Source organism: Aquarana catesbeiana, linkage group LG10 (assembly GCF_042186555.1).
Source record: "Aquarana catesbeiana isolate 2022-GZ linkage group LG10, ASM4218655v1, whole genome shotgun sequence".
Taxonomy (NCBI): domain Eukaryota; kingdom Metazoa; phylum Chordata; class Amphibia; order Anura; family Ranidae; genus Aquarana; species Aquarana catesbeiana.
Genome location: NC_133333.1, coordinates 117,363,936 through 117,378,108, shown reverse-complemented (window position 1 = coordinate 117,378,108; position 14,173 = coordinate 117,363,936). Strand labels below are relative to the sequence as shown.

General features: G+C 42.1%; 1 protein-coding gene across 3 annotated transcripts in view; it reads right to left on the bottom strand.

The window, feature by feature from the left end:
* Window positions 1–14,173, bottom strand: part of NLRX1 (NLR family member X1) — a 65,109-nt gene that overhangs the window by 24,249 nt on the left and 26,687 nt on the right. For 2 of the 3 annotated variants that reach the window (XM_073602531.1, XM_073602532.1), the window contains 2 exons: window positions 8,154–8,192; window positions 2,802–3,418 (listed from right to left, as the gene is read on the bottom strand). In XM_073602531.1, coding sequence (XP_073458632.1) covers window positions 2,802–3,418; window positions 8,154–8,192 — 656 coding nt within the window. The remainder of the gene's footprint in view (window positions 1–2,801; window positions 3,419–8,153; window positions 8,193–14,173) is intronic. The other variant, XM_073602534.1, reaches the window with a different exon arrangement.

Sequence of the window (14,173 nt, the reverse complement as noted above, 5' to 3'; positions counted from 1 at the left end):
GTCAATGAGTTTCTGGACTCCTAACAGACCCTTGCATCTTTCATCCAGTGCTGCACTGACTTTTCTGGATTCTGAGTCATGGGGAAAGCAAAAGAATTGTCAAAGGATCTGCGGGAAAAGGTAGTTGAACTGTATAAAACAGGAAAGGGATATAAAAAGATATCCAAGTAATTGAGAATGCCAATCAGCAGTGTTCAAACTCTAATCCTACTAGTTGGGCATCCCATACCACCCTAACCCCACTGAAGTTGTTTCCCCTAATAAACAAAACAAAAGCCCTTGGGCTGGTTTTCTGTCTACTGAGTACATGCTAAAAATTCTTGTTGCCTGACTGTATATGTAAAGGGGGACCCAAAAATTCAGTGGCTCCTAAGAGGGTAGCGCTACATCTATATGTATAAATCGCACATATATATATGTACACGAACACACACACACACACATATACATATATATATATATATATATATATATATATATATATATATATATATATATATATATATACACACACACATACACATACACACACACACACACACACACATATATATATACCGTATTTATCGGCGTATAACACGCACTTTTTTCCCCTTAAAACCAGGGGAAAATCGCAGGTGCGTGTTATACGCCGATCCCCTGCGATCCCGACCTGTCACATTTTCAAAATCGCCGACCGCGATTTGAAAATGGTGCCGCCGGCGCCGAAATACACAGAGCCGAACCTACTCGGCTAGGTTCGGATAGCTCCGCTCGGGACTACAAGTGGAGCCGAAAGTGAATGACAGCCGCCGGAAAGAGCCGAGGACCGGCTCTGTGTATTTCGGCGCCGGCGGCGCCATTTTCAAATCGCGATCGGCGATTTTGAAGCCCAGAATGGCTGGGATCACTGGGGAAGGCTGCACTGGGGAAGGCTGCACTGGGGAAAGCTGCACTGGGGAAAGCTGCACTGGGGAAAGCTGCACTGACAAGGCTGCACTGGGGAAGTCTGCACTGGGGAAGTCTGCACTGGGGAAGTCTGCACTGGGGAAGTCTGCACTGACAAGTCTGCACTGACAAGGCTGCACTGGGGAAGGCTGCACTGACAAGGCTGCACTGGGGAAGGCTGCACTGGGGAAGGCTGCACTGACATGGCTGCACTGACAAGGCTGCACTGACAAGGCTGCACTGACAAGGCTGCACTGGGGAAGTCTGCACTGACAAGGCTGCACTGGGGAAGTCTGCACTGACAAGGCTGCACTGGGGAAGGCTGCACTGACATGGCTGCACTGACAAGGCTGCACTGACATGGCTGCACTGAGAAGGCTGCAATGATGGGCGTTTAAATGTAAGTTTTTTTTCCCTTCAACTTCCCTCCTAAAAGTTTTTTTTTCCTTAAAATTCCCTCCTAAATTGGGGTGCGTGTTATACGCCGATAAATATGGTATATATATATATATATATATATATATATATATATATATATATATATATATATATATATATATACACATACATACATACATATACACATATATACACACACACAGTGGGGTAAATAAGTATTTGATCCCACTTACAAAGAAATTGAGGGTCTATAATTTTTATCATAGGTGTACTTTATATGATAGAGGCAGAATATCAACCAACAATCCAGAAAAAACACATAAAACAAATGCTATAAATTAAGTTTCAGTTCAGTGAGTGAAATAAGTATTTGACCCCCAAGCAAAACATGACTTAGTACTTGGTGGGAAAACCCTTTTTGGCAAGCAAAGAGGTAAGACGTTTCTTGTAGTTGGTGACCAGGTTTGCACACATCTCAGGAGGAAGAAAAATGCTGACTATGAGCCTAAGAACACCATCTCAACAGTCCAGCACGGAGGTGGAAACATGATGCTTTGGGGCTGTTTCTCTGCTAAAGGTACAGGCCAACTTTGCTGCATTGAGGGGCCAATGGACGGGGTCATGTATTGTAAAATATTGGATGAGAACCTTCTTCCCTCAGCCAGAACACTGAAGTTGGGTCATGGATGGGTCTTCCAGCATGACAATGACCCAAAATATAGCGCCAAGGCAACAAAGGAGTGGCTCAAGAAGGAGCACATTAAGGTCACGGAGCTGCCAAGCCAGTCTCCAGACCTTAATCCTATAGAAAATTTATGGTGGGAGCTGAAACTTTAAGTTGCCAAGCAACAGCCATGAAACCTTACAGATTTAGAGAAGATCTGTAAAGAGTGGACCAAAATCCCTCTTCAGATGTGTGCAAACCTGGTCACCAACTACAAGAAACGTCTTACCTCTGTGCTTGCCAAGAAGGGTTTCTTCACTGAGTACTAAGTCATGTTTTGCTTAGGGATCAAATACTTATTTAACTCACTGAACTACAACTTAATTTATAGCATTTGTTGTTCTGTATTTTTGGTTGATATTCTGTTTCTATCATTTAAAATACACCTATGATAAAAATTATAGACCCTTCATTTCTTTATATGTGGGCAAATTTACAAAATCTGCAGGGGATCAAATACTTATTTCCCCCACTGTATACACACCCCCATACACACAGTATATATGTAATCAGTAAAACTAAACCAAAAAAGCAAGAACAAAGCAGAAACCTAGTTTGTAAAAAAAATAAAATAAAAAAGCTGCATTGTTTTTGGCTTTTGCAATATAAAAAATCAGAGCATTAACTCATCAACCCATGTCCACTGAAAAATGGTCTATCATCCATGGGTGGACTAGCCAAAAATTCCCTCTTATTTGCCTACGTTTGCAAATTCACTTTTAGTAAACCAACCTTTGCTTCAGTGTCTCACCTCAGGAAGCATGTATCCCCTCAGAAGGTTCACAAGGATAGCTGGAGGAGGCATGGCTTCATTTGGATCACTACACAGCTCAGTGTTTGCCATCCTGAAATCTAGATTCATCCACTCTAGACTATTGAGTATAAAGAGTATATTGGAATAATTTGACAAAGTGGGTAGCAGATCTCGTAGATGAAGATATTTCCTGTTGATCAGCCGAGTCAGTGACACTGGGGCAGAGACCTGGGACAGATCTTCACAAGAGAGCGGAATGATCAACTGGAAATCAGCCCTGCGCTCATTGCACCAATCTAGTACAAGTTTTCGAATGAGAGTGCTTTTCCCAGTGCCAACTGTGCCATAGAGAATTACATTTCGTACAGGTTTTCCAGAGGGATCGGCTTGGAACAACTGAGAGACAGATATACTGCGAGGACATTGTGGGGTCTGCAGCTGAGTCTGGAAAGCTGATTCAGACAGCGGACGCAAGATGTCTTCTATGGAGCTTTCACGAATAACTGGATCCACATAGATAGAATCCAGAGCAAATGAAGGCCCAAAGTGTCGTTCCTCACTTGGCAAACAACTAAACCACGTATTTAAGCGCTGCCGGTGCTGCTGAACTGGATCTATGAAATTGAAGGAAAAAAAAAAAAAACTTAAAAAAAAAACTTATGATCATGTTATTTAGAAAGCATCAAAAGTTTGGCCTTTAGAAATATCTTACCCAGAAATTAAAACAATATGTGAGAGTGACCTTCTAAATCTGACCATGCGTGGTTCAGTTTTTTCATTCAGCAAATGGGCTGAATGAAAAAGCTGAACTGATTCCCCCATTTATACATTCAAGGTGGATGGGGGAATGCTCCACTATTGTATTATGACAGCAGAAACACACTATTGCCTGCAGTGCTTTTGTCCGACAGGACGGTTGAACAGCAGTCAGTAGATTGACTTCTGTTCATCTTAAGTGGCCACACATGGAACGAAAGTCAGCCGGTCTAGAACACAATGAACTGTAGTTGTTGTATTTCGTGTGTGTGTGTGTCAGACTCCAATCTGTCACTAATACATACCCCAATTAATTCTCACGCTGCAATTTGCTGCTGTAATCTTCAGAGTTAATTTCATCAAGTACAAAAGTATGACACAACATGTCGGAGCATCCCTGCTCTTCCTTAGGTATAGTGTAATTAGCAAGGTAATAAGAGACATTTAAATACAACGAGCAAAGGATGTTGCACAGGAAACTACTCACTATTGCCACGTATAGTTTATTCCTCTCAACACCAATGAGTCAGCAACATTACAAAGACTCCGAAAAAGAACACACACGGTAACAACATTGTAACACCATTTCAACAACATTGTTAGCAACATCAATAACAAACTGAATAACAATTGAAGTCCGTATCCATCAGTAATATCCAGCTGTAACAATTGAAAGAAATGTTTAGGCACTAAAGTCATTTGTAGATTAAAAGTGAAGCTGAAATCTAAAATCACTTTCATTAGGTTACATGAATAAAAATCATAGTCCCCATTGAGACCAAAGAGATATAATGCTAACCTATTGATCACAAAGTTCTATCTCCTCTCTTGTATGCAAGTACGTCACCCAAAACATTAAAACAAAAGATCAGATCCTGAATACCTTGTCTTGGCTCCGGCAGAGATGGTGATTTCTTTCTAATACAATGTGTATGTTGGGTGAAATGATCCCTCAATTTTTGGGTCATTTCCTCAACATATACAAGATTGCATGGACACAATAATACAGAAATCAAACATGAGGAAAGGCATGCATCATGTTATACAGTGCATTCGGAAAGTATTCACAGTGCTTCACTTTTTCCACATTTAGTTATGTTACAAATTGCAAAATGGATTAAATTCATTATTTTCCTCCAAATTCTACAAGCAATCTCCATAATGACAACTTCACTATTCACAGCCTTTGCCATGACACTCAAACTTGAGCTCAGGTGCATCCTGTTTCCACAGATAACGTTTCTACAACTTGATTGGAGTCCACATGTGGTAAATTCAGTTGATTGGACACAACTTGGAAAGGCACACACCAGTCTATATAAGGTCCCACAGTTAACAGTGCATGTCAAAGCACAAACCAAGCCATGAAGTCCAAGAAATTGTCTGTAGACCTCTGAGACAGGATTGTATTGGGGCAGAGATCTAGGGAATGGTACATAAAAATGTCTTCAGCATTGAAGGTCTCAATGAGCACAATGGCCTCCATCATCCGTAAACGTAAGAAGTTTGGAACACCAGGACTGTTCCTAGAACGGGCCACCCAGCCAAACTGAGCAATCAGGGGAGAAGGGCCCTAGTCAAGGAGGTGACCAAGAACCCGATGGTCACTCTGACAGAGCTCCAGCATTTCTATGTGGAGGGAGGAGAACCTTCCAGAAGAACAACCATCTCTGCAGCACTCCACCAATCAGGCCTATATGGTAGAGTGGCCACACGGAAGCCACTCCTCAGTAAATGGCATACGACAGCCCATCTGGAGTTTGCCAAAAGGCACCTGAAGGACTCTCAGACAATGAGAAACAAAATTCTCTGGTCTGATGAAACAAAGATTGAACTCTTTGGCCTGAATGGCAAGCGTCATGTCTGGAGGAAACCAGGCACCGCTCATCACCTGGCCAATACCATTCCTACAGTAAAGCATGGTGGTGGCAGCATCTTGCTGTGGGGATGCTTTTCAGCAGCAGGAACTGGGAGACTAGTCAGGATGGAGGGAGAGATGAATGCAGCAATGTACAGAGACACCCTTGATGAAAACCTGCTCCAGAGTGCTCTGGCCCAAGATTCATCTTCCAACAGGACAATGACCCTAAGCACACAGCCAATATAACAAAGGAGTGGCTACGGGACAACTCTGTAAATGTCCTTGAGTGGCCCAGCTAGAGCCCAGACTGGAACCCAATTAAACATCTCTGGAGAGATCTGAAAATGGCTGTGAACCAACGCTCCCCATCCAACCTGATGGAGCTTGAGAGATCCTGCAAAGAAGAATGAGAGAAACTTCCCAAAAATAGGTGTGCCAAGTTTGTAGCATCATACTCAAAAAGACTTGCGGCTGTAATTGGTGCCAATGGTGCTTCACCAAAGTATTGAGCTAAGGCTGTGAATACTTATTTATGTACATGTGATTTTTTTCGTTTGTTATTTTTAATAAATGTGCAATGATCTCAAACAAACTTCTTTCACATTGTCATTATGGGGTATTGTTTGTAGAATTTTGAGGAAATTTTTTTTGCATAGAAATAAATATATAGGTATCATGCAGCACGTGAAAATAGATGAACAAATTAATAAATACGCAAGTACATAAATATATATCATGCAACACTTCACAAATGTGAAAATAGATGAACAAATTAATAAATACGCAAGTACATAAATATATATCATGCAACACTTCACAAATGTGAAAATAGATGAACAAATTGATAATTAAAATCCAATATGCGTGTTTCAAATAGTGAAGCTAAAGTGCCATAAGGTCCCATAGACAATACAATCCAAATTGTTACAATCTCAATCAAAACAAGTGAAGAAATAGTTCATCAAAAGATTCCCAGTGCCAGCAATCAATTAAAGGTGTAGATTGAGTTTTACATCCTCAATTAATTTGATTGAGCACCACTTTATACATTATTTTGTTAGATTTCCTTTATTGGTGTGGGAACACCCTTATGGTGGCAGCTATATTAGTTATCTTCGTTTGCTCTTAATATTTGTCTGAGGTTTGTGGTTTGCGCATCAGTACTCGATATTACCTCTACTAGTTAGTCCCACCCTTCTTCTTCATGCTTAGTCTCCATTCTCCACATGTACTATATTCTGCTGGAGATAGACACACTATGATTTTTTGACTTATCTGATGTCTATCTGGTATGATCTGGACAAGTCTTATGGATCAAAGCGTTTTACAATTTGAAGGATGTCATTTGGATAGGCTCACCGTTTGCCAGGCCAACTTCCATTCGGATCGCCCAGGCAATCAGAGACTGCCAGTTAACTTTTCATTGTAAACATAATTTCAGAGCACGACATTACAATTCCTGTGGAGGCAGAACCGCAGCAAGAACCAGAGTTCTTTTCAGATCAGAAACTAAGCAAACTAGGTAAACTAGGTAAACACTTAGTTAAACCAACTTGAGAGGTTCAACAGAATTATGTGGCTAATAAAGGACTGCTGATTAATGTCAATCACTTATGGTCCAAAACTGTTTGTAAATCTTGCCTTTCTCAACCTTCTCATGAGGTACTGCAACTAGAGGGCACTCTTAAAGAGGTACAACACTGAAGAATCCCAAGAATTAAAGAGATTTCATGAGACAGTTTAATACCACAAACAAAGTCAAAGGCAGAGGTGAGAATCACACAACTTCATGAACAGTGGCGGCCTGTCCATTAGGGGCACATGGGCACCGCCCCCAAGTCCCTACGTCCAGTCCTCTGATCTACATGCAGGGCGCCAGATGCATGGATTCCAATGGGGGGGGGTTTAAGCAACTGATTAGAGCCAGAGGCTCTTATAGGCTTCAAAAAAGGATGGGCTCAGGGCGCAGAGCATCAGAAAGCGGGTCCTGAGACCAGTCACCCAATTAGCTGAAAGGACAGGCGATCCCATTGGATGCCTAGGAGGAGGAGGGAGGAGAAGACGCATGGCGGAAGCCGCCACCCATAGAAGCCTTGCCCAACCTTGATGGGGTAAGTGCGGGGCTGGATGCTCTAATAGGCTTAGAGGTTTTTGAAAGCCTGGGGGGGGGGGGGTGATGACTTGGTGTGGTTGACCCAACCGACCAAAATACAGCGGCGGAGTGGTGACGGGGGGTGCCAGCTGACCAGGGGGTTGGTTGTTTGCCGCCCCCCCCCAAAAAAATTTAAAAAAAATTTAAAAAAAACACACCAGCCTCCACTGTACATAAATCTAAACCTCATCGCTCTGCATCTACGAGACACTCCTCCAGGTATCTACAATCATGATCTTCCACTCTCAGTCAACAACTTATTAAAGCAAGTACCGATACTAAAGCTTCTTAAATTCAGGCAGCCTTTGCCCAAAAGAAAGTGGAGATAGAAGCAGAACCTGCCCGCAAGAAAGCAGAGGCGGAAGCAGAAGCCGCAGAAAGCACACGCAAGACTGACTGCTGAAAGCAGAAGCTGCATGCAAGAGAGCACAGATTGAACAACGTGAGCACACCACAGCCATGGCAAGGTTATAAGTTTGAGAGCAAACTGCTAGGGAAAGTGAAGGAGGTAACAGGATAAGGCTTGCCTCTTATGCAGCAGGTTGGAACAAGCGAAACCGGTCAGGCTGTTTCCACTCACCATGAGCACTAAATATTCCAGGAGGCCAACACGGAAGCCCTATAAGTATATATGAACCATATACATTTATTTGGAAGTTTGGAATAAGCTGCTTTGAATGATCTATAAGATTCTTATCTGATTGGATGTCTATCACTTTTGAATTGTAATGTTGGCTGAAATCCTAGTTAAGCTGATGTCTTTTTCACCTTTTAAATTTGATATACAATGCAATACATAATACGAACCTCATTTCCTCCTCTGGACCACAGATGTTTGATGTCCATATGCCTTAACATTGGGCTACTGAGCCACTTTATATTACACTGGATGTACGGAAGATTTCTCTTTTTTACTTGGGAGTTTTTGTTTTTTTTAAGGCCTTTGTTTATTAAAAGGGGTTGTAAACCCTCGTGTTTTTTCACCTTAATGCATCCTATGCATTAAGGTGAAAAAACTTCTGTCACTGACCAGCCCCCAACCTGAGCCCATTCGTTCCCATGGCGGAGACGTGCTATACTTCTCGGCCCGATGTCTCGGCTCTTGATTGGATAGATTGATAGCAGCGCAGCCATTGGATCCCGCTATTGTCAATCAAATCCAATGACGCAGGTGCCCGGGGGCGGGGCAGTGTCCAGCATTCTGTGTCTATGGACGCAAAAGCCGGACTCGGGAGTGCACCCGCACGGTAACCCCCCAGGGAGGGTGCTTCTCCTAGGGGGTTTACAGATGCTGGGAGGAGCTGATAGCGCCGCTGGGGGACCCCAGAAGAGGTAGATCGGGGCCACTCTGTGCAAAACGAACTGCACAGTAGAGGTATGACATGTTTGTTATTTTAAAAAAACACAACATCTTTTTTTCATTATAATTACAAATCACACAAAATCCAAAAATACATTCAAAAACAGTTTACAAATATCCCCCCAAAAAAACACCCACAACCCCCCCCCCCCGCCCCTTTCATGAGCCACATATTATTCTTATTACACACACCAATATTTAATTTATCTATGTTTTTTGTTATAGCTTAATCCCCTATGTACTCATTCCCTTTATCCTTTCACCCCCTCTCCACCTCTCCCCTTATTATTACTCTATTTTATAATTGCAGGCACCCATTTATCAATGCAGATTGTATACTTTTTATGCTTATTTCCTCTTAGATGCCTTCGTTATTTATCATTCCTTAACTACTCTGTAGCTAGTAAAGAATCTGTCTACCCTTATGCCCCGTACACACGGTCGGACATTGATCGAACATCCCGACAACAAAACCCTAGGATTTTTTCCGACGGACATTGGCTCAAACTTGTCTTGCATACACACGGTCACACAAAGTTGTCGGAAAATCCGATTGTTCTGAACGCAGCGACGTAAAACACGTACGTCAGGACTATAAACGGGGCAGTGGCCAATAGCTTTCATCTCTTTATTTATTCTGAGCATACGTGGCACTTTGTCCGTCGGATTTGTGTACACACGATCGGAATTTCCAACAACGGATTTTGTTGTCAGAAAATTTTATATCCTGCTCTCAAACTTTGTGTGTCGGAAAATCCGATGGAAAATGTGTGATGGAGCCTACACACGGTCGGAATTTCCAACAACAAGGTCCTATCACACATTTTCCATCGGAAAATCCGACCGTGTGTACGGGGCATTAGACTTCCATCTGATCCTATAATAAATGGGGTCAGGCCTGATGACATTAGAAAGTTTAAACAAAGCATGTGCATGATTCAGCATTTTCAACAATTCTGGCAGTAATATATCTCCATAAGTTTTATAAATTTCTGATGGCAAGCCGTCAGTACCAGGGGCTTTCCCGTTAGGGGATTGATTAATTCCTCTAATGTTAGAGGTGTGCCGAGGCACTCTCGTTCTCCCTCAAAAATAAATGGTATCGCCAAAGGGTTCAAGAAATCTCTGAGTTCTTGCAGATGGTAAATGACCTTGCTCTGATATAAAGCGCTATAAAAAGCGGTGAAAGAGGATAAAATATCCTCTTGATTATAGGAAATATTCCCCTTTGGTGTAAGTATACAAGGACTAAAATTAGACTGAGCCTGGGATTTCACAATCACTGATAACATTTTCCCACTTCTCTCTCCCTCCTCAAAATACCTACACTTTGTGAAAAAAAATAGCCCTTTCAGCTTTTTCCATAGCTGTTCTTTTATATAAAAGTTGTACATCTTTCCAAATAGATTGGTTCATACGTGTAGGCTTCTGAACATATTGGAATTCTTTTTGTTGTACCTCTGCTGCTAAAAAGGGTCTCCCTTTCATTACCAGTTTTTTTAAATGTACTTATAGCTTGTATCAGTAATGCCCTGTAGACACAACCGGTTTTCCCGTCGGAATAAACTCTGAAGGTTTTTCCGACGGAGTTCCGACGGAATTCCGCTGAGACTGTCTTGCGTACACACGATCACACCAAAGTCCGACCGTCAAGAACGCAGTGACGTACAACACGTATGACAGGACTAGAAAAAGGAAGTTCAATAGCCAGTAGCTTCCGTCTTGTACTTTCTTCAGAGCATGCGTTGTTTTTGGCGCATCGGAACAGCATACAGACGAGCGGTTTTCCCAATAGGAACTGGTTCCATCAGAAATATTTAGAACATGTTCTCTTTCTAGGTCCGTCAGAATTTTCGGCGTAAAAAGTCTGATGAGGCATACACACGATTGGAATATACGATGAAATGCTCCCGGACATTCCGCTCATGTGTACGGGGCATAATCCTCTCAAAAAGGCCTTCATAGTGTCCCATTCCAGCTTTGGAGTTGTCGACTCTATATTATTAAGAAAAACGTCTGTAAGTGGCTGTCTTATAGATTCACCCTGCTTTAACCACTTAAGCCCCGGACCATTTGGCTGGCCAAAGACCAGAGCACTTTTTGCAATTCGGCACTGCGTCGGTTTAACTGACAATTGCGCGGTCATGCAATGTGGCTCCCAAACAAAACTGACGTCCTTTTTTCCCCACAAATAGAGCTTTCTTTTGGTGGTATTTGATCACCTCTGCGGTTTTTATTTTTTGCGTTATAAACAAAAAAATTGCGACAATTTTGAAAAAAAACACATTATTTTTTACTATAATAAATATCCCCAAAAAATATATATAAAAAACATTTTTTTTCCTCAGTTTAGGCCGATACGTATTCTTCTACATATTTTTGGTAAAAAAAAAAAAAAAAAAAAATCACAATAAGCGATTATTGATTGGTTTGCGCAAAAGTTATAGCGTTTACAAAATAGGGGATAGTTTTATGGCATTTTTATTAATATTTTTTTACTAGTAATGGCGGCGATCAGTGATTTTTATCGTGACTGCGACATTATGGCGGACACATCGGACACTTTTGGCGCAATTTTGGGACCATTCACATTTATACAGCGATCAGTGCAATTAAAAATGCATTGATTATTGTGTAAATGTCACTGGCAGTGAAGGGGTTAACCACTAGGTGGCACTGTAGGGGTTAAGTGTGTCCTAGGGAGTGATTCTAACTGGGGGGGAGGGGCTGTGTGTGACACAACACTGATTACCGCTCCCGATTACAGGGAGCTGTGATGACTGACAGTGTCACTAAGCAGAACAGGGAAATGCTTGTATACATTAGCCTTTCCCCGTTCTTCCTCTCCGTGAGATGATCGCGGGTATCCCCCCCCGGACATCGAGTCCACGGGACCCGCGATCACGCTCACAAAGCTCCGAGCGGGCGCTCGCGCCCGCAACCCGCCTCTTAAAGGGCAACATACAGGTACGTGATTCTGCCTGTACGTGCCCTTCTGCCGCAGTATATCTGCGTGAGGCGGTCGGGAAGCAGCTAATACCTGTAACCATGAGGCATTCATACACCAATTAATTTTAATGTGTGGTTTACATTTTTTTATGATCAACAAAAATGGTGAATGGTCCAAAATCCCCCTAGCCAGACACTGTATATTAGACTAGATTAATCCTTGATAAAGTTCCATAAGTAGAGGAACAACATGTAAAAGCATCGGTTCTAGGATTAAAAAGATGCCACATGTCATATAATCCTATTTCCTGCAGGTGCCTAGCGAAGGGGAAACCGCTGAAGAATACAAAAAAAAAAAAAAAACCTGCAAGAAAATGGCATAATGCGCTAGTATGCATCACATACTAGCGCATTATGAAATATTCACTTTAGAACGAAGTCCTCCCAGCGGCGCCCGCTCACTGCTGTGACAGCTAACATCTTCGGCTGTGAGTGGCCGGACCCACGGTAATGTCCCTCCTCCGCTTGGGCGCAGAAGCCGTCGTTTCTGGCACGGCTCTGAAGGTCTGGCACTGTAAGCCAGACCTTCAGACTGCATGCACTGATGCTGTCATCGGCCAGATGCACTTTGAATATCTCCTAAACTGTGCAAGTTTAGCAGGTATTCACAGTACCTACAGGTAAGCCTTATTATAAGCTTACCTGTAGGTACAAGTGCTATAAGAGAGTTTACAACTAATCTAAGGCCTCGTTCACACCAAGGTGCAGAGAGGTCAGTTTTTCTGCACACGTGCTGCAAGAGCACAAAATCATAAACTTTGGGAGTTTGCTCATGTGGTTATCCCTTTCAGTGTGAGGGAGTGGATTGGAGCTGTGTATATCTGTCATCCAGCTGGAGATTTCTAACATCTATGATCACCAGCCCATACTCCTCCTCTGGACCACCTTTTCACAACAAGTTTGAAGCAGAAGCTTGGGAATCACATTGGATAACCACTATGTGTATCTAGTGGACACTATTATCTATTGCCATATAATTAATGGCTATCTTCTAGGACACTTATACAAGAGCACATTCAGCAGCCTGTTTGTACTTATTTGGAAAATACTCATATTTATGTTGGTTGCTCTGGCTATAGTATACAGTGCCTTGAAAAAGTATTCATATCCCTTGAAATGTTCTACATTTTGTCATGTTACAACCAAAAATGTAAATGTATTTTATTGGGATTTTATGTGCCAGACCAACACAAAGTGGCACATAATTGTGAAGTAAGGAAGGAAAATGATAAACTGTTTTCAAATTTTTTTACAAATAAATATCTAAAAAGTGTGGAATGCGTTGCTATGCAGCCCCCTTTACTCTGATACCCCTAACTATAATCTAGTGGAACCAACTGTCTTCAGAAGTCACCTAATTAGTAAATAAGAGTCCACCTGTGTGTAATTTAATCTCAATATAAATACAGCTGTTCTGTGAAGCCTTCGGAGGTTTGTTAGAGAACCTTAGTGAACAAACAGCATCATGAAGGCCAAGGAAAACACCAGACAGGTCAGGGATAAAGTCGTGGAAAAGTTTAAAGCAGGGTTATGTTATAAAAAAAATATCCCGAGCTTTGAACATCTCACAGAGCACTGTTCAATCCATCATCCGAAAATGGAAAGAGTATGGCAGAACTGCAAACCTACCAAGACATGGCCGTCCACCTAAACTGACAGGCCGGGCAAGGAGAGCATCAATCAGAGAAGCAGCCAAGAGACCCATGGTTACTCTGGAGGAGCTGCAGAGATCCCCAGCTCAGGTGGGAGAATCTGTCCACAGGACAACTATTAGTCGTACACTCCACAAATCTGGCCTTCATGGACGAGTGGCAAGAAGAAAGCCATTGTTGAAAGAAAGCCATAAGAAGTCCCGTTTGCAGTTTGCGAGAAGCCATGTGGGGGACACAGCAAACATGTGGAAGAAGGAGCCACCCATCAGTGCCACCTATCAGTTCCCATCAGTGCCGCCTATAAGTGCTGCATATTAGTGCTTCCTCATCAGTGCCACCTCATCAGTGCCAGTCAGTGAAGGAGAAAAAAGTACTTATTTAGAAAATTTTATAACAGGAACTAAGAAAATGTATTTTTTTCTTTCAAAATTGTAGTTTTTTTAATTTGTTTAGCAAAAAAAATAAAAACACAGTGGTGATAAAATACCACCCAAAGAAAGCTCTATTTGTGGAAAAAAAATAATAAAAATTTCATATGGGTACAGTGTTGCATTACCGCGCAGTTGTCACTCAAAGTGT